Genomic DNA, 18,242 nt, shown 5'->3' with positions numbered 1-18,242 from the left:
GGTCAGGAAGAAGAGACAGGAAAAGCCTTTTTTAGAACAGAACTGCTATTCAATACATATGAAAAAATTTATGGGCAGAGATCAGTAGTATCTGAAAATGCATTTCTCTCAAGTGCATCCCTGTTTTCAGAGCCTCAGCCAGAAGTGATGTCTGCTCCTTCTTTATCTTTCTCCAGCTAAGTGCTCTGAAGATTACACAGGTCAAAAGAACTTTTATTGCAACTCTGCCTTCATAAACTAAAAGCCACTGCATCCATAAAGCTGATACACACTTGTAATTTTAAGTACTTTGATAACCTGCCAGAAAATACAGCTGTGTGGAGTTGGGTGTTATGCCTGATAGCCTACAAGAATCCATCAGTCCCTCATTCCATTGCCAGGGTATTTGCACTTTATTCAAGGAAGAAAACAGAAAAACGATTTGCATTTTGCATTAAAACAATACACAGCAAGGAGCTGTCAGGTGAGATAGAAGGGACTGAAATGAGGTATTCCCAAAAGATCAGACCTGCAGCTTGGAATGGATGTGTGTCAGCCATGGCAGGGCTGCATGTGTAACAGCAGAACAGAAATGTGAGACAGCGGGACTTTTCTTGAGGGAACCTTGGCTCCCCAGGGAATGGGCACGGCCCCGAGGCTGCCAGAGCTCCAGGAGTGTTTGGACAGTGCTCTCAGGGATGGACAGGGTGGGATTGTTGGGGTGTCTGTGCAGGGCCTGGAGTTGGACTGGATAATCCCTGTAGGTTTGTTCCCACCCAGAAGATTCTATGATTCTAGGCTTTGTCAATAGAAAAATATGCATTTTGAACAGAATCTTTGCGCAAACATTCCAGGCTTTATTTTGTTGTGGAACCAGTCTGCCCACACTCATAATTAGTTGTATGTTTTAAAAGGTAACAATGGTTTTATTGTTACCACCTACTTGCTGTTTGGCAATATGGAGAGTTACACTGGAGCAGTATCTGACATCTGGCTTTGTCACAGGGGGCAAAGAAACATAACTGGAATAGTGGGATACCATTCAGATGGGGGGGATCACAAGGGTCTGCAGAGAGAATAATGGAATTCTGAAATTTCCTGGCTGGGAAGAGTCCCACAGGATTCATCCAGTCCAACTCTCACCCCTGCACAGACACCCCAACAATCCCACCCTGTCCATCCCCAAGAGCATTATCCAAACACTCCTGGAGCTCTGGCAGCCTCGGGGCTGTGCCCATTCCCTGGGGAGCCTGGGCAGTGCCAGCACCTCTGGGGGAAGAACCCTGATACCCAACCTGAACCTCCCCAGCACAGCTCCAGCTGCTCCCTGGGGTCTGTCCCTGATAACCAACATCTTTCATTTGTGTCTTTATCCCTGTTTGTAGTGAAGAGATACCATTTGTCCTCTGCATTGTGTGACAACTCCTATTGGATTATTGGCCAGTACAACTGACTTACTTTTAAACTTTTATACAACTTAATGCTTTTTTCAACATGGTGTTCAGTCACTGCCATAATGCCAAGATAACGTGGGATATGTTTCTGTCAGCAGGCTTCTGTTTGCTCTGTATTTCCACCAGAAAACAGGGATCCACAAGCTGAAATAGATGAAAATTGTGTATTAGGTACATGTATGAGAAACCAGTGGGATGCAGATTTTGAAGGGATTTAGTGCCTAGTAGGATCAAGTATTGAGACAAGAAACTGAGGGATAGCACAGAAATATGGAGAATATCAACTCAGATCCAGAGAAGATCTAGTTAGAATTCAGAGGAATTCAAACTAAAGGAAAGCACACACGTTGAGCGGTAGTGGGGCTGCAGTGAAATGAGCCCTGACTTCGAGACACTCTAAAATTTACGAGGAAACCCCAGACTGCGGACGACTGTGCAGTGCCGCTGTAATTAACTAACCCTTCTCTATTGCTGTGATTAATTAACCCCTCTCTATTGCCGTAATTAATTAACTAACCATTCTCTCGGTAATTGTCCCGCTCCCGCCGCCTGTCCGGGATCCCCTCAGAGCGCGGTACCTCCGCGCCGCCAGGGGGCGCCCCCCCCCCCCCACCCCGCGCCTTTCCCGCCTTGCCGGCGCTCCAAGATGGCGGCGGAGGGGCCGTGGTTGTGGCCGGGGCCATGGCCGGCGGTGACGGCCGCGGTGGTGGCTCTGCTGTTTCTGCTGCTGCAGCGGCGGCGGCGGGCGGGCGGCGCGGGCCGGGTGTGCGTGGCCGTGCTGGGAGACCTGGGACGCAGCCCGCGGATGCAGTACCACGCGTTGGCGCTGGCCCGGCACGGGCGCTCGGTCGCTCTGCTGGGCTACCTCCGTGAGTGAGGGGCGGCCGAGGGAACGCGGGGCCGGGCGGGGCGGCCGCAGCGCTGACCGGGCTCTCCCCCCGCAGAGAGCCGGCCGCACCGGGACGTGCTGCACAGCGAGAACGTCCGGCTGGTGCCCGTGGCGGAGCTGCGCGGGCTGCGAGGTGCGTGCGGGCCGGGCAGCGGAGGGAACGGGGTGTGTGGCACCATAAAGAGCCCGCAGCGTGTGCGGGTCCAGCCCCGCCGCACGCACCGCTCCACACTCGTGTCTCCCTTTCTCTGTTAAACAGGAGCCGCTGGAATTAAACACCTGCCGCTACTGTGGTGCTGTTCCATTCACATGCTGTTCACATGAAATTATTTTCATTCTACCTCTTCCTCCCCCACCTTGTTTTACCCCTGTTGCCCAGAGAAGCTGTGGCCTTCCCATCCCTGGAAGTGTCCAAGGCCGGGTTGGACAGAAGTTGGAGCAAGCTGGAATAGTGGAAATTGTCCCTGCCCATAGCAGGAGGTGGAATGAGATGAGCCTGAAAGGCCTTTCCAACCCAAGTAGGACACAATGAGTGTAGGATTTCTTTCCGTACAAAATACAGAAAGAGAATTTGTAGGGATCGCGAGATGTTTACATAGCTTTATATTGATCATAGAATAAAATCACAAAGGTTGGAAAAGCCCTCTAAGAACATTGAGTTCAACCATTTCCCCAGCAATGCCAAGGCCACTAAGTAGACCCATGTCCCCAAGTGCCACATCCACTTTTAAATCCCTCCAGGGATGCCAATGCCTGACCACCCTTTCAGGGAAGAAATTTTCCCAATATTCAGCCAAAACCTCCCCTGGCACAACTTGAGGCTGCTCCTTGTCCTGTCCCTGTTCCCTGGGAGCAGAGCCCAACTCCCTCTGGCTGTCCCCTCCTGTCAGGGAGTTGTGCAGAGCCAGAAGGGCCCCCTGAGCCTCCTTTTCTCCAGGCTGAGCCCCTTTCCCAGCTCCCTCAGCTGCTCCTGCTGCTCCAGCCCCTTCCCAGCTCTGTTCCCTTCCCTGGACACGCTCCAGCCCCTCAGTGTCTGCCTTGGAATGACCCAGCCCATCCAGATCCCTCTGCAGAGCCTTCCTTCCCTCAAGCAGATTGACACTCTCACCCAACTTGGTGCCATCTCCAAACTTGCTGCATTCAATCACCCAGGTCATTGGTAAAGTTATTGAACAGGTGTCCATTTTCATGTTATTTTCACCCTGTCTCTGCAGAGCTGGCTGGTTCTGATGTTCACATTTCTGTGGGGAAAGCTCTAATATTCTTGTTTTTCTGTCACTTTGCAGTGGGTCCAAAGCTTTTCCAGTATGTCCTAAAGGTGCTCGTGCAGTCAGTGCAGTTACTGTACACGTTGCTGAGGATAGATCAGCCATCCTATATTCTTCTTCAGGTACGTTTTGTGTTGGGACTAATTTCAGTAAAAGTAAATAGTGCTGTATTACAGGGCATTTTTAGTCATCTCAGATATTGCTCTAATTATTTCAGAGCTGAACTGGCCTCATCAGTGGTGTAAACCTGTATCCAGGTATTTTTTGGCTCTAAACTTTGATTTGTCTGTTAACAAGTCATTTTCTTTTCCTGTTAGTTGTGCTTTCAAACTTCATTGCCATGGGTAGTAGTAAGGAATAAATCTTAATTGAATTGTTGATGTCTTTATTGGAGGGGAATTTTGATCTTGATCTAGGGGTTAAATTAGAAGTATCTGCCAGTGTTCTTAAGTGAATACAAACAGTCTCTTTTCATGAAACTCCTTTAAGGTGATACAAATTTGATTTTTTGTTTCTGGTAGTTGCTTTGTGTTTGTCACTTGGCCACAGTCTTGTACTATTTTGGTTTTGTTTTTGAGCAGAATCCCCCAGGCTTGCCCAGTATAGCTGTTGCCTGGGTGGCAGGGCTGTGGTGGGGGAGCAAACTCATCATTGATTGGCACAACTATGGATACACCATCATGAGCCTGAGCCACGGGAGGAACCACCCACTGGTGCTGATTGCAAAATGGTTAGTACAGTCATTTCTGCTCTTTATAAATGGCATGCCTTGGTGGAATTCAGAATGGAGGCCAGTGGGGAGAATATAATTGGCACAGGGAGGGGTTTCTGGGCTTTGCTGTTTAAAACTGGTTTCTGTTCTGCAGCTGCTTTGTTGAACACGTGGGAGGGGAGTTGCAGGAAGTAGGCAGGTTGCTTTTATGTACATATGCAAATGTTGATCTTGTTACTGGAATTTCTTTATATGCCCTGGGTTTTTTATTCTCTAATGCTGTTTTACACTCCAGCTCTTCTTTGAACAGCTCCTTGCTGAATATAATTGGTTATGTGTAGTTAAAGTTTTTAAAGGCTTTGGAGACTAGGAGTCCATCAAAAATTGGCAGTCAAATTTCAGTTCTGGGGCAGTTGGGTTTCTTTGGGTTTTGTTTGGCTTTCATCAAGCATGGGCACTGGGGACAGTTGCTGCAATTTCCTGCCTGTAGTTTCTGACTGACGTTTCATTTTTGTCAGGTATGAAAAGCTTTTTGGGCGCTTGTCTGACTATAACCTGTGTGTCACTGATGCCATGAAAAAAGATCTCTGGGTGAATTTCAAGATAAAGTAAGTCATGTGCCTCAGACAATTTAGTAGTGTGTGCTAAGTAAGTGAAGGAACAGATCCCTGAGGATTCAGGATTCAGAGGGATCTTACAAAAGCAGCTCCCCTGAGCTCACCTGTCACCACAGAAACACATCAGCTCAGTTTTGTGATGGGCCAGTGCAGTGTGGGCATTCAGGCACATTCAGGCATTCATTATCCTTCGGAACTATCACTGCATTGACAGAGGTGGCAGACCAGGAGCCATGGAAGTTTGCTGCAGCTTGCCTGTGGAGTCAGAGTGGGACAGATATCACTGGGATTTTAATGATTACTCTTGGCCTGCCAGTTTGTCTTGAGGGCTTTAAGATCAGAGCTGCTCAGAGGCAGTTATGGAGTAAGTTTGAAAATCAGGACAGTGATGTCTGCAGTTTTTACAGATGCATTTCACCCCTAGAATAAGCGCACAAGAAAGGGGTTCTTTGTAACTTGTGTCCACCTTGGTGTGTTCCAGCAAACTTCAGGAATACAGGACGTTGTAAGAGTAAAAAAATTAATTACTTTGTTGTGTTGATTTAGTTTATTTCTTTCTGATTACATTGTTGCAGCCTGTCACTGTACCACGTGCATGTTGTTACATCTGTATCTTATTTAAGCTGCACATTTATTTCCTCCCAGGGCTGTAACATTGTATGACAAACCAGCATCTTATTTTAAGGAAACACCATTAGACCTCCAACACAACCTGTACATGAAACTTGCCAAGGACTATGAGCCTTTCAAACCACGGTATGTGCAAGTCCTTAACCCAGGGACATGGAGTTGTGGCACTTAAATTACCAGAAATACTTTTGTGGGGTATTCTGACTCACAGCAGGCACAGGGGGCACTGAGTCGCCTTATTTGTCACTAGGAGAGGCCAGAAGAAGTGTAATGATGGAGCTGTGGTAACACAAGTAGTAGAAGTGTTTTGTTTTTAAAGAAGTTGCCATAAGCACCGAGGCAATCTCTGAAGATTGTGCAGGGTGGAACTCTGCAGTTGTCTGCATCCCACTGACGCACACTGCAATGTTTGGATGCTTCCTTAATAGCATCCCTTCCTTAATTACTGTGGAGAGCCTTCAGGATCTTGGTCCAAGTGTTAAACACTCCCCTCTGGACTTCAGGATGTCACCTGTAGCAGATGTACCAGGGAGTTAACTTCACCAAACTAAGGCTTGAAAAAGAAGTGAAATCCACAGTGCATGGTGGGGTTTTTTGGAAATGCCCAGCTCAGAATGTGTAGGTTTTGAGTTTAGTTGAATAAATGTGCTGTTGGCCTCTGTGCTGTACTAAGTGTGAGACAGGCTGTGGAAAGGGAGGCTGATTCTGCTCAACTTGTGAAGGAAAACATTTGGTGGAAAGTGGAATTGTGCCTATAGCAGCAGGAAAGAGGGAAAAATGGCCTGCCCTGTCCTGGTATTTCTGTAATGCAATGATTCCGTTCCTAGACGAGTTGAGCAGCAAATCTGAAGCCAAATGTGTGGAATTTTGTGCCAGTTAAGCAGAGTGTTCCCTGCTGTTGCTGGCTGTGTGTGTAGCTCATCCTCAGGAAGTTGTGTTTCCATAGTACAGAGCTCAGTGCCGACAGATCGGCCTTCACGGAGAGGGATGGGAAAAGTGGGAATGTGCTGAAGACCAAGGGCCGGCCAGCCCTTCTCATCAGCAGCACCAGCTGGACAGGTTGGGAAGCAGTTTTATTTTTCATACAAAATAGAGCTGTTTGTACTTTCTCACAGTTGAAATTATGTTTGTCCTTTGTTTTCCTGGAAGGATTTGAAGACAAGATGTGCATGATGCAACTAAATGTTGTGTAACTTACATAATGCTACAAATGAATGGTTTTTTAGAAGTTGTATTTTAATTATAAAGCTCATCTTTAAGAATGATTAAAAGAGGTTTCCTACTTGCTTTTTTTAGCTTTCATTCTAGACATACTGTCTTGCAGGGTGATGTAAAACAGATTAAGAAACTCAAATATTTATTCCTTACTGAGCACCCTGCGCCCTGAAGTGTCTCTGCCTGTGGCAAGGGACTGGGATGAGATGAGCCTTAAGGTCAAATCAACCCAAAGCAATTTGTGATTCCATGATTTCTGATGATGCTTATCACATAATTATGTATATTTTTTTCCCTCTGTATGAGGAAGGGAACATAGACTGGAAATAAATCCATCACCAGTGACCATGGGCAGGATTGTCTTTATCTTTGAATAATCAGGGCAGTTTTTAGACTTAATTCACAGTTTTAGAAACTAGAAAATTTTAACTTGATAGCTTTGAAGTTGTACAATATTTGTCTGTCATATTGTCAACAAGGGAAATAAATAAACACTGTGCATGGTTATGGACTTTTATTTATGAAAATAAACTGGGAGATTTTTAATAGCACAATCTAGTAAACAGTAACCTTTAAGTACAGACTATGCACTTAACCTTTGAGTGCCTGGTCTGTATTTAAATTGTGTAGGTGAAGGTGAGGAAAATCTCAATTGTTATTTAAAGATAAAAATTAAAAATGGTAGAAATATGAATGTCACTAATAAAAGTCTTCTCTTTCAGAGGATGAAGACTTCTCAGTCCTTTTAAGAGCTTTGGAAGGTTGGTATGAAGGAATTGATCTCACTTTTTCAAAGAGGTCTTTGGACACTTAAAAATAGTTTTGCTAAAGAGCAGTGCTTCTATATTCAGGTGAAAAAGCAGTTGTATTTGATTAATTAGCACTAATTTCAGATTAGTAATTAAAATACAGCAGTGCAACATCTCAATTAAATTAGAGGAGTTGTCAGGGGAAATTAAATATCTAACTGGCTGCTAAACTGCAGTTTTATTTTCTGAGCTATTACACCTACTCTCCACAGGTATCTGCTAATGGGAAGAGAGGGAATACATTGTCTTATACTGTAGACTTTGTAGCTGCAATTCCAAATTGATCTATTGAAGCGATGGATTGGGGAGCAGTTGAAGAAATGCTTTGTGCATAAACAGCCTGATTTATTTCTGTAGAAGTCTGTAAATGTTAACACTGCTGAATTTACTGCTGTGTTACTAATACATGCTTGTAAGGAAATTGCTTGTAGTGGGAAGCTCAATAATTAATGCACTGTCACCACTCTTCAAACAAGCACCCTGAGATTTCTGAGCTCTGATCAGTGTTTTATCTTCTCCAGATTATGAGAGGTTTATCGAGGAGGGAGCCAAGCTTCCAGCTTTAGTGTGTGTCATAACAGGTAAGAATGTTTGTGTTACAATTCTTTCAGTGCTAACAGAAGGTTCAGTTGTCACTTTTGTTCTGTGCTGACTCTTCTGTTGCTGGTGGGAGAGAGAAGGGATTGCTGTCTTTGTGTCTGGTTATAAGGACAGTGATTTATAGCTGAGTTATTGCACCATCCACCAGTTATGGCACATCTTTAAAGAGCCTCCCTGTCTGCTCCAGCTTTGCAGAAAAAACAATCTAAGGTCAATGTTGAGATGATGCTGCAAAAGCAATGTCAGAGGAAGGAGCCTCAAGCTGTGCCAGGGGAGGTTTAGACTGGCTACTGGAAGAATTCCTTAATGGAAAGGGTGGTCAGGCATTGGCACAGCTGCCCAGGGCAGTGGTGGAATCCCCATCCCTGGAGGAATTTAAAGCCATGTGGATGTGGCACTTGGGGTCAGTGTTGGCCCTGGCAGTGCTGGGGAACAGCTGGACTTGATCTGAGAGGCCTTTTCCAACCTTAAAAGCTCCATGATTCTACATTGATGGAAAACTCATTGAAATACTGAGGAAGAGAAGTCCAGGTGCATATTGCTTTCAAGGGAACTTAGATTTTCCATGTTTTTTTAGGGTACCTGTCTTTTTAGGGTATGTCTTAGTTTAGGGCAAATCAGGAAGGAAAACTCTAAATGGGGATTTCTACAGGGAAATGCCTCTCCTCACTAACGGGTCTGGGAAAAGGGAAAAAAAAAAAAATTTTCTGTGGAGAGAAGTGGAAAAAGCTGTTTATTTAACAGAAAATTGAGTAATATTAAATAATAAAATTATTAAATAATAAAACTTCTTGCTGTTTGATGGGATGGTAAGTCTAGGAAGAAAGGTCTTTTTTTCATGTGGTGCAGCTCGGCTCACTCAGGTTCTTATCAGTCTCTCTGGCGCTGGAAAAGTGCCGAGGTCCAGGCCCCGGTGGGCTACAGGCGTGAGCTCTCGGGGTTTGGCTGGGTGTTCAGTTCAGAGCAGGCTTGCACAGATCTAAGAAAATTGAAAAAAAACAAGGGTCCAGGGAACTCCTCTGCCTCAGCTAGCTAAAACTAACTAAAAGTCAGAGAGAAGCTCTGTCCCGCTGTCTGTCCGTGCTGCAGACACTACAGTCCAGGAGCGGGGTGCGTGGGAGTGATGTTTTCTTTAACACACTGCGCGCTTCTTCTTTCCCCTCTCTTGCTTTCAAAGACAGTCTTAAAGGTGCAGGACTTAATATATAACATAAACCAGACGATTGGGGATACCAGTATCATAAAGTCACCCCAGGACATTCCACCCCTTATCCCCATATCGTCAACTTATTATCAAAATCAATATATATATATATTTTAACCTTACAACACATACATTATATACAGACAAGGGCATTTATTCATAATCTTCACTCAACTATCAGATCTCTCTGAGGTACACATTGTGTTGTTCTATCTTTCTTCATTATCTACTATGTGTAACCCGGTTTTTGAGCAAAAACAACTCTACGAATGGGTTTGTCTGTACTCGAAGTAGAATTGATCTAAACTGTCTTTCTTAACAAACTTCTGAGATGTACTGCTGGGACCTTGTCTTCATTTACTTTATGCAGGGGCTCGGATTGGGCTGGGCCTGCTCGATTGGTGGAACTTCGGGTGTTAACTATCCAGGTGGCTTTTGTTAGATGCTGCTCTCAATTTTTGAAAGATCTCTCACTTAACGCTTTCAAGGTAGTTTTTAACAGTCTATTGTACTTCTCTACTTTTCTCGCAGCAGGTGCATGGTAAGGGATATGGTACACTCACTCAATGCCATGTTCCCTAGCCCAGCTGTTTATAAGGCTGTTCTTGAAATGAGTCTCATTGTCTGACTCAATCCTCTCAGGGGTACCATGCTTCTAAAGGACTTGCTTTTCAAGTCTCAGGATGGTGTTACGTGCTGTAGCATGAGGCACAGGGTAGGTTTCTAACTATCTAGTGGTGGCTTCTACTATTGTGAGCACGTAGCGCTTGCTTTGGCGGGTTTGGGGCAGTGTGATGTAGTTAATCTGCCAGGCTTCTTCATATTTATATTTGGACTAACGCTCACTGTACTATAGCGGCTTCAACCGCTTGGCCTGTTTGATTGTGGCACACGTCTCACAGTCATGGATAACTTGAGAAATACTGTCTATGGTTAGATCTACCTCTCGGTCTCGTGCCCACTTATAGGTGGCATCTCTACTCTGATGGCCTGAGGCGTCATGGGTCTATCGAGCTAGGAACAACTCTCCCTTGTGTTGCTAATCTAAGTCTATCTTTGACACTTCTATCTTTGCAGTCTGATCTACTTGCTCATTGTTTCGGTGCTCTTTATTAGCTTTGCTCTTGGGGACATGGGCATCTACATGACGGACTCTCACAGACAGTTTCTCTACCCTGGTGGCGATGTCTTTCTATTCATCAGCAGCCCAGATTGGCTTTCTTCTGCGTTGCCAGTTGGCTCTTTTTCACCTTTCCAGCTATCTCTACAGAGCATTGGCTACTATCTATGAATCCGTGTAGAGGTAGAGCTTTGGCTACTTCTCTCTTTCAGCAATGTCCAGGGCCAGTTGAACAGCTTTGAGTTCAGTAAGTTGGCTTGATCCACTTTCTCTTTCAGTGGCCTCTGCGACTTGTCGTGTGGGGCTCTATACGGCTGCTTTCCACTTCCGGTTCATCTCTACGACCCGACAGGAACTATCAGTAAACAGAGCGTAGCGTGTTTCTTCTGCTGGCAGTTGGTTGTACGGTGGAGCTTCTTCAGCCCGTGTCACTTGTTCTTGCTCTTCTTCATCAGTGAGACCAAAGTTTTCACTTTCTGGCCAGTTTGTAATTATTTCTAAAATCTCAGGGCGATTTGGGTTTCTAATACGGGCGCGCTGCGTGATGAGGGCGATCCACTTGCTCCATGTAGCGTCAGTGGCGTGGTGGGTAGCAGGAACCTTTCTTTTAAACATCTACTCCAGCACTGGCAGTCGGGGTGCCAGGAGGAGTTGTGTTTCTGTGCTAATTACTTCTGAGGCGGCTTGAACTCCTTCATAGGTTGTTAAAATTTCCTTCTCTGTGGGAGTGTAGTTGGCTTCAGACCTTCTGTAACTTCGGCTCCAGAATCTCAGTGGTCGGCCTCGAGTTTCTCTAGGCACTTTCTGCCAAAGGCTCTAGGACAGACCGTGGCTCCCGGCTGCAGAGTAGAGCACGTTTTTCACATCTGGTTCTGTTCTGACTGGGCTAAGGGCTACTGCATGAGCGATCTCTTGTTTGATCTGAGTAAAGGCTTGTTGTTGTTCAGGGTCCCACTGGAAAGTGTTCTTTTTGCGGGTGACCAGGTAAAGAGGGCTCACAATCTGGCTGTACTCAGGAATGTGCATTTTCTAAAAACTTATGGCACCTAGGAAAGCTTGCGTTTCTTTTTTGCTAGTGGGTGGAGACATTGCTGTGATCTTATTGACGACTTTAGTGGGAATCTGACGCTGTCTATTTTGCCACTTTACTTTCAGGAACTGAATCTTACGAGCTGGTCTCTTAACTTTGCTCTTCTTGATGGCAAAACCGGCTTTCAGGAGAACCTGGATGATTTTTTCTCCTTTCTCAAAGACCTCTTCAGCTGTCTTTCTTTAAACAATGATGTCATCAATGTACTGCAGATGTTCTGGAGCCTCACCCTTTTCCAGGGCAGCCTGGATCAGTCCATGGCAAATGGTGGGGCTGTGCTTCCACCCCTGGGGCAGTCGGTTCTAGGTGTACTGCACTCTCTTTCACGTGAAGGCAAACTGAGGCCTGCATTTTGCTGCCAGGGGAATGGAGAAAAATGCATTGGCAATGTCAATAGTGGCGTACTACTTCGCTGCCTTGGACTCCAGCTCGTACTGGAGCTCTAACATATCTGGCACAGCAGTGCTCAGCGGTGGAGTCACTTCATTCAATGCACGATAGTCTACAGTCAATCTCTATTCTTCTTCAGATTTACGCACAGGCCAGATGGGGCTGTTGAAGGGTGAGTGAGTTTTGCTGACTACTTCTTGGCTCTCCAGTTCTCGGATCATCTTGTGGATGGGGATCACAGCATCTCGATTTGTCTTATACTGCCGACGGTGCACCGTCGAGGTGGCAATTGGTACTCGCTGTTCTTCTACTTTCAGGAGTCTTACTACAGATGGGTTCTCTGACAGTCTAAGCAAAGTGTTCAATTGCTTGATGCTTTCTGTCTCTATAGCTGCTATCTCAAATTCTTACTTAAGCCCCTTTGGGTCTTTAAAATACCTGCTTCGGAGGTAGTCTATGCTTAAAATGCAGGGGGCCTCTGGGCCAGTCACAATGGGGTGCTTCTTCCACTCATTTCCAGTCAGGTTCACATCAGCTTCCACTAAAGTAAAATCCTGTGATCCCCCTGTCACACCAGTAATAGAAACAGATTCTGTCTCTACATATCTTGATGGGATTAGGGTACACTGTGCACCAGTGTCAACTAAGGCTTCATATTTTCGCGGTTTTGATGTGCTAGGCCAACGAATCTACACAGTCTAAAAGACACGGTTTTCCCTAGCCTCTACCTGGCTAGAGGCAGGGTCCTTCTAAGCTTGGTTATTATCATACTTGTCAGTTTGACTACAGGTTACTGGAGCGGCTTTCTTTTTGGTGGAGTATTCTCCCTGAGTCTTGCTGTCTTTCAGTTCAAGCATCCGTTTTGCCAGAGCAGTAGTAGATTTACCATCTCATCTTTTCATGTTTTCTCCACAGTCACGTAGGAAAAACCACAGCTCAGCTCGTAGCTTTTTCTTTCTATCTGGGGAACTTTTGCGTTGAGTACCAGGGCTCCTGGTCTGTACTGCTGAGACTGGAAGAAGATCTTCCCTGAATTTCTTGAGAGTCTCTTCTATTTTGTCGTGGAAGTTTTGCATACGTGTTTTTATAGCTGCAATTGTTGCCTGCATGGGGCCATGCACGGTATCTGCATATGCTCGAAGCTTCTTCGCTATATCTAGCACAGTTTCTTCTCGGTCATCCCGCTTCATTGTTGCTAAAGCAGAAGCGTATTTTTGTGGCCCAAGTCGAACAAGTTTTTGCTACATCACAGATGTGCATGGCACTAAGTCTGGATTTCTAGTACTTAAGTCACTCACAAAGACAATCTCTACTATTGCCATTTCTTTCAAGCGCTGAATCTCTTGTTCTATGGTTTTCTAACGAGTTTGCTGTATATAGAGATCGTCTGCACACAGATATCTTTGTGCCACACTTTTTAGGACCCGTTCCCAGAGACTATAAGGGTCAGCCCCCCTCATCATCTCTTGGTCAATAACCGGATCGTGTGACAGGGATCTCAGATGCCTCGCTTCAGTGCCATCTAGAACTGTAGCCTCTCCTGCAGCATCTCACAGACGGATTAACCAACTAATTATAGATTCATCAGGTCGTCGAGTGTAATCTTTTCTCAGGCCACGAAGGTCTTTCAGGGAGAAAGGTTCACTAGTGCTTTCTGATTTTGTGTCAGTTGCTGGTCTTGAGGGTCTTTCTCCCGCATCACCATTATCATCATCTACTGGCCGATCGGTTTTGGTTTTGAATTTCATGTCTCTCGTGGCAGGAGCAACAGACACTGGCTTAGGCTCACTGTCTGGTTTGGCTGCTGGCTTAGGCTCACTGTCTGGTTTAGCCTGAGTCACTGGGGTAGCTGCTGATTTATCTGCCTGCCCTACAGTATTTAGCACTGTGCGATAAGCATACGCTAGGGCCCAGCTTATTGCAATGATATTTTTCTTTTTAGAATCATCACAGCAATTTTCTTCTAGATATTTCTCTACTTCATCTGGGTTCTGAATTTGTTCACGTGAAAATTCCCAGGCTGGGGGATCAGAAAATTTCTTCAGAGTTCGGCTAATTTTTTCTCATTCTTTACACTACTCAGGATTTCTCACACCTGAGTCTACTTCTGGGGCAGGGGTCTCATTGGCTCTTCTGGATATCTCAGCTCTCATCTTATAGAAGCCGCAGACTATATAGAGGAAGCTTAACAGCTGAGCCAGCTGTACTACTAGGAAAGTGGTATCTTTAACACTCAGGGGAAACTGGGTATTCTCAAAGAGGGACATAACAGATTCAAAGGAGAAGAAGGAAAGAAAAGGCTGAAACGCCTCATCCCCTGGTCTTCCTCTAACAAACTGGGTGCAATTACCAATAAACTCCCAAAATGTGCCACTAGGACTGGGAGGCAGGGTCGGGCGAAGAAACCATGAGCCAAACATACCTGACAGAAACTTCAGTAGTTCTATAAACTTACTATAAATCAGTATCACCGAGCCCAGCACAATAACCATTCTAATTCGTTCCCCTCTACTGTGAAAGAGGGCAAAGACAGGTATTAAAACTTCAAAAACTTTTAGGGACCAGGTCCACATGAAGGCCTCCACCCCAAGAGACATTATGTATCTAAACAACATGACTACTGACTGCTTTATCTCAATACAGAATAAATACAACTAACAATCAGTACAGGTTTTTCCACTTTCTCTTGCCCCACGTTGGGCGCCAAAAAACTGTATTTGTCCTAGTTTAGGGCAAATCAGGAAGGAAAACTCTAAATGGGGATTTCTACAGGGAAATGCCTCTCCCCACTAACGGGTCTGGGAAAAGGGAAAAAAAAAAAAATTTTCTGTGGAGAGAAGTGGAAAAAGCTGTTTATTTAACAGAAAATTGAGTAATATTAAATAATAAAATTATTAAATAATAAAACTTCTTGCTGTTCGATGGGATGGTAAGTCTAGGAAGAAAGGTCTTTTTTTCATGTGGTGCAGCTCGGCTCACTCAGGTTCTTATCAGTCCCTCTGGCGCTGGAAAAGTGCCGAGGTCCAGGCCCCGGTGGGCCACAGGCGTGAGCTCCCGGGGTTTGGCTGGGTGTTCAGTTCAGAGCAGGCTTGCACAGATCCAAGAAAATTGAAAAAAAACAAGGGTCCAGGGAACTCCTCTGCCTCAGCTAGCTAAAACTAACTAAAAGTCAGAGAGAAGCTCTGTCCCGCTGTCTGTCCGTGCTGCAGACACTACAGTCCAGGAGCGGGGTGCGTGGGAGTGATGTTTTCTTTAACACACTGCGCGCTTCTTCTTTCCCCTCTCTTGCTTTCAAAGACAGTCTTAAAGGTGCAGGACTTAATATATAACATAAACCAGACGATTGGGGATACCAGTATCATAAAGTCACCCCAGGACAGGGTACCACAAGTGTTGTGTCCTGATCATGCACCTGATCCAACAGGAGCTTGTATTTCACAGACCACAGTGTTTTCACTCATCTTGATAAAATATTTTTTTCTGTTTTAAACAGGTAAAGGACCTCTAAAAGATTACTACAATGGACTGATCCAAAAACTGCACTTTAAGCATATCCAGATCTGTACACCATGGCTGGAAGCTGAGGATTACCCTCTTCTGCTTGGTAAATAGTGGATGATGGAAGAGGCTTGAGGATGTGTGGGAAACAGCTTGGCACAGTTACAGGGGGCTGATGCAGACTGCACAGAAGCTGGGAGAATATGGTCAGGAATATTGCTGGTTAGTGACAGGATATTCATGGATTTGACTCATTACAGAAAAACTGTTTAATTCCTCTGGCTGGCTTTTCCCTGTTTTCCTAAGAAGGAGCTGTGTTGTTTTTTCAGCCTGCTCTTTGCACTCTCTGTTTTTTCCAGCTGTGCTGAAATACAGGTACCTATGCAGGTTCTACTTTAATTTCAGGGTCACTCCAGCAAATGAAATGAGAAAGTTGTTGGCTGAGCAACCAAAAGTAGCTGAAATTCTAAATTAACATGTCATTGGAATGTTATTCCCACAGCATCTTCATTGCAACAGCATAAAGTGGGAGTAATAGAGTTATAAAATACATATTGAATGTGATTTTCATTCTGCAGGGTTAGAGCCTGACAATTTATGTGGCTGTAAAACAATATTTATTTGGTCCTTTTCAAATAATGAACATAATGTCTGTAAAACCACACTGTAATTCCTCTGTTTGAGCTGACTTCAACTGGGAGAGGTCACTAGTGAGCCATGCAGTGTAACCTGATTGGATTGTGATGGGATTTTCCTTTACTCTCCCATTCTTAGCAGACTAAGAGGCAGAAAAGCTGTTTTAAGATACATAAAACTTCAAAATCTCCTTTAACATTCACTCATTTATTACTTTTCTATAACATAACCATTTTAAGTCCCAAAACACCCCGTGCTTTATTTTTTTCCCTGATTGCTTGAAATGGTGTCGGGTTGTTGAAAGTTTCACTTACACCATCCAAAGCAGCACAGAAGTAAAGGATTGCAGGAGGAGCTGCTTTCAGAGTGTTGAGACTGTGCTGTGTTGGTTTTCCAGGCTCAGCAGACCTGGGGGTGTGTCTCCATAAATCCTCCAGTGGTTTGGATTTGCCCATGAAGGTGGTGGATATGTTTGGCTGCTGTTTACCTGTGTGTGCAATTCATTTTGAATGGTAAGAGGTTATTCTGTTACAGCTCAAAGGTATCACATAAAACAAGATTCTTACAAAGTCAGAGTTCAGCAGCTACTGCAGGAATTCAGTGAGATTCATGTATTTTGTGATTTTAAAATTCAGTAAGATAGAAATCAAGGTTGTTTTCAGTTTAAAAGTTAATACTTATTTCTACAAAATCAGGAGCATTTAATGCAAGCACTTGCCTTAAAATATCCCTGTATTCCATTATTTCCATATATTTAATTTTAAAAAAAGCTTTCTTCTGCATAGACACATCTGTTCAGTGAAAGGCTGAGTGTGTGCATGGGCATTCTTGGAATTTATGGTCCTTTGGGAAAACAGTAGCTTTGTAAAAGAGATAAATTCTCTGTGAAGATTTCATGATGGATCATGGACAGATTTTCCTTGTGGAAAAAAAAATCTAGCTTTAAAGTAGATCATTGCCCTGGTTTTTAATGGATGTCCAGATGAGTGGCCCAAAGACAGAATAAGGGTCCTTTGGTACAGTTGTGGTTGATTTAGTCTGACACAGACAGGAGAAGAAGTCTTTAACTGTTTAAAACTGCCTGTTTAATTCCATTATGTCAGGCTTGTGCCATCTGGGGCCATAATGGTACAGATATCCTGCTTTGGTCCCTTTGGATGTCATTGTGCAATATTGAAAATGTCCCACTCGCTGCTTTTTGCCACAGCTTTCCTTCTGTGACTTTTTTTCACAGTTTACACGAACTGGTGAAACACAATGAGAACGGTTTGATATTCAGGGACTCGAAGGAACTCGCAGAACAACTGAAGGTAAAGGCTCTGCCTGATTTCTTTCCCCCTAGAAATAACCCCAGGGGTGCCACTGTGTGAGCAGCAGTTCTGAGCATCACCCATGTGTTTTGCATTCTCACAAGGTACTGCCTGGCCTGGTGGGCATTGTTTGCCTCACATTTAAATGTGAACCTTTCAAATATTGGCCTTGTTCTCCCTTTGTGAGGCCAGAGCCCAGAACTGCAGCTGTAGTTGAGGGTTAGTATTGCAGAGGCTGGAATGAGCCTGAAATGGAACATGATAATTATTTGCCTGTGGTTTTGCTTTTTAAATTACAGATGCTTTTCTTGGATTTCCCTAGCCTGGAAGGGAAACTCCACAGCTTCCGAGAGAACTTGCGAGCGTCCCGGCAACTGCGCTGGGACCAGAGCTGGGACCAGACTGTGCTTCCCTTGCTGGGGAACAAGGAATGACTGGGGGGAGGGAGGGTGTCAGACACATTCCTGCAGCTGCAGAGATTTGGGAAACAGTGAATAAACACTTTGTATTGTCTGCACTTACAGTTTCTAACTCCTTCATCTTGGAACAGGGCTCACACTCTTCCTTTACGGTTTCCTGGGGAGTGAGAGGTGCTGAAGGTGCTGAGGCTGTTTGTTGTGTGACCTGTGCTGCTTGAAGGTCCCTTTTTGGTGAAGATCCTTGAATACAGATAGAAGCTATTTGCAGCTTTACCTCCTGTACAGTCAGCACTTTAGTAGGTGATTTGGGTACGGTTTTTTTTTGACATATGGCAGCTGCTTTTCATTTGAGTTGTTTCACTTCAGCCGGTCAATTCCATGGCCAGTTAATTGCCCAAGCAC

General features: G+C 44.8%; 1 protein-coding gene and 1 long non-coding RNA gene across 3 annotated transcripts; one reads left to right on the top strand and one right to left on the bottom strand.

The window, feature by feature from the left end:
- Positions 1-1,433: 1,433 nt before the first annotated feature.
- Positions 1,434-2,062, bottom strand: LOC147650000 (uncharacterized). The gene is made up of 2 exons (XR_015277385.1): positions 1,951-2,062; positions 1,434-1,577 (listed from the first exon to the last, which is right to left on the bottom strand). It is a non-coding gene; the product is annotated as an uncharacterized LOC147650000 (long non-coding RNA).
- On the top strand, positions 2,053-17,938 carry ALG1 (ALG1 chitobiosyldiphosphodolichol beta-mannosyltransferase). Of its 2 annotated transcripts, none has more exons than XM_086854579.1 (13): positions 2,053-2,302; positions 2,378-2,455; positions 3,609-3,712; positions 4,172-4,320; positions 4,821-4,910; positions 5,565-5,675; positions 6,496-6,608; positions 7,487-7,525; positions 8,095-8,154; positions 15,471-15,581; positions 16,509-16,623; positions 17,346-17,421; positions 17,721-17,938. In XM_086854579.1, exons 1-13 carry the CDS (start codon positions 2,080-2,082, stop codon positions 17,853-17,855), a joined length of 1,404 nt encoding a protein of 467 aa, XP_086710705.1. In that variant the 5' UTR covers positions 2,053-2,079; the 3' UTR covers positions 17,856-17,938. The 2 variants fall into 2 exon arrangements, with proteins under 2 accessions (XP_086710705.1, XP_086710706.1); XM_086854580.1 differs by having other exon boundaries at positions 2,080-2,302; positions 17,526-17,735.
- Positions 17,939-18,242: the final 304 nt, after the last annotated feature.

This window comes from Cyanistes caeruleus, chromosome 17, assembly GCF_971803275.1.
Source record: "Cyanistes caeruleus chromosome 17, bCyaCae1.hap1.1, whole genome shotgun sequence".
Taxonomy (NCBI): Eukaryota; Metazoa; Chordata; class Aves; order Passeriformes; family Paridae; genus Cyanistes; species Cyanistes caeruleus.
This window is presented reverse-complemented; position numbering and strand designations above follow the sequence as displayed.

What these genes read in the sequence shown, in the direction of transcription:
- ALG1 (XM_086854579.1), top strand. Translation starts at nt 2,080, where the DNA reads ATGGCGGCGGAGGGGCCGTGGTTGTGGCCGGGGCCATGGCCGGCGGTG. An exon ending in CGCTCTGCTGGGCTACCTCC is followed by an intron (nt 2,303 to 2,377) that starts GTGAGTGAGGGG and finishes CTCCCCCCGCAG; the next exon opens with AGAGCCGGCCGCACCGGGAC. An exon ending in TGGGTGAATTTCAAGATAAA is followed by an intron (nt 4,911 to 5,564) that starts GTAAGTCATGTG and finishes ATTTCCTCCCAG; the next exon opens with GGCTGTAACATTGTATGACA.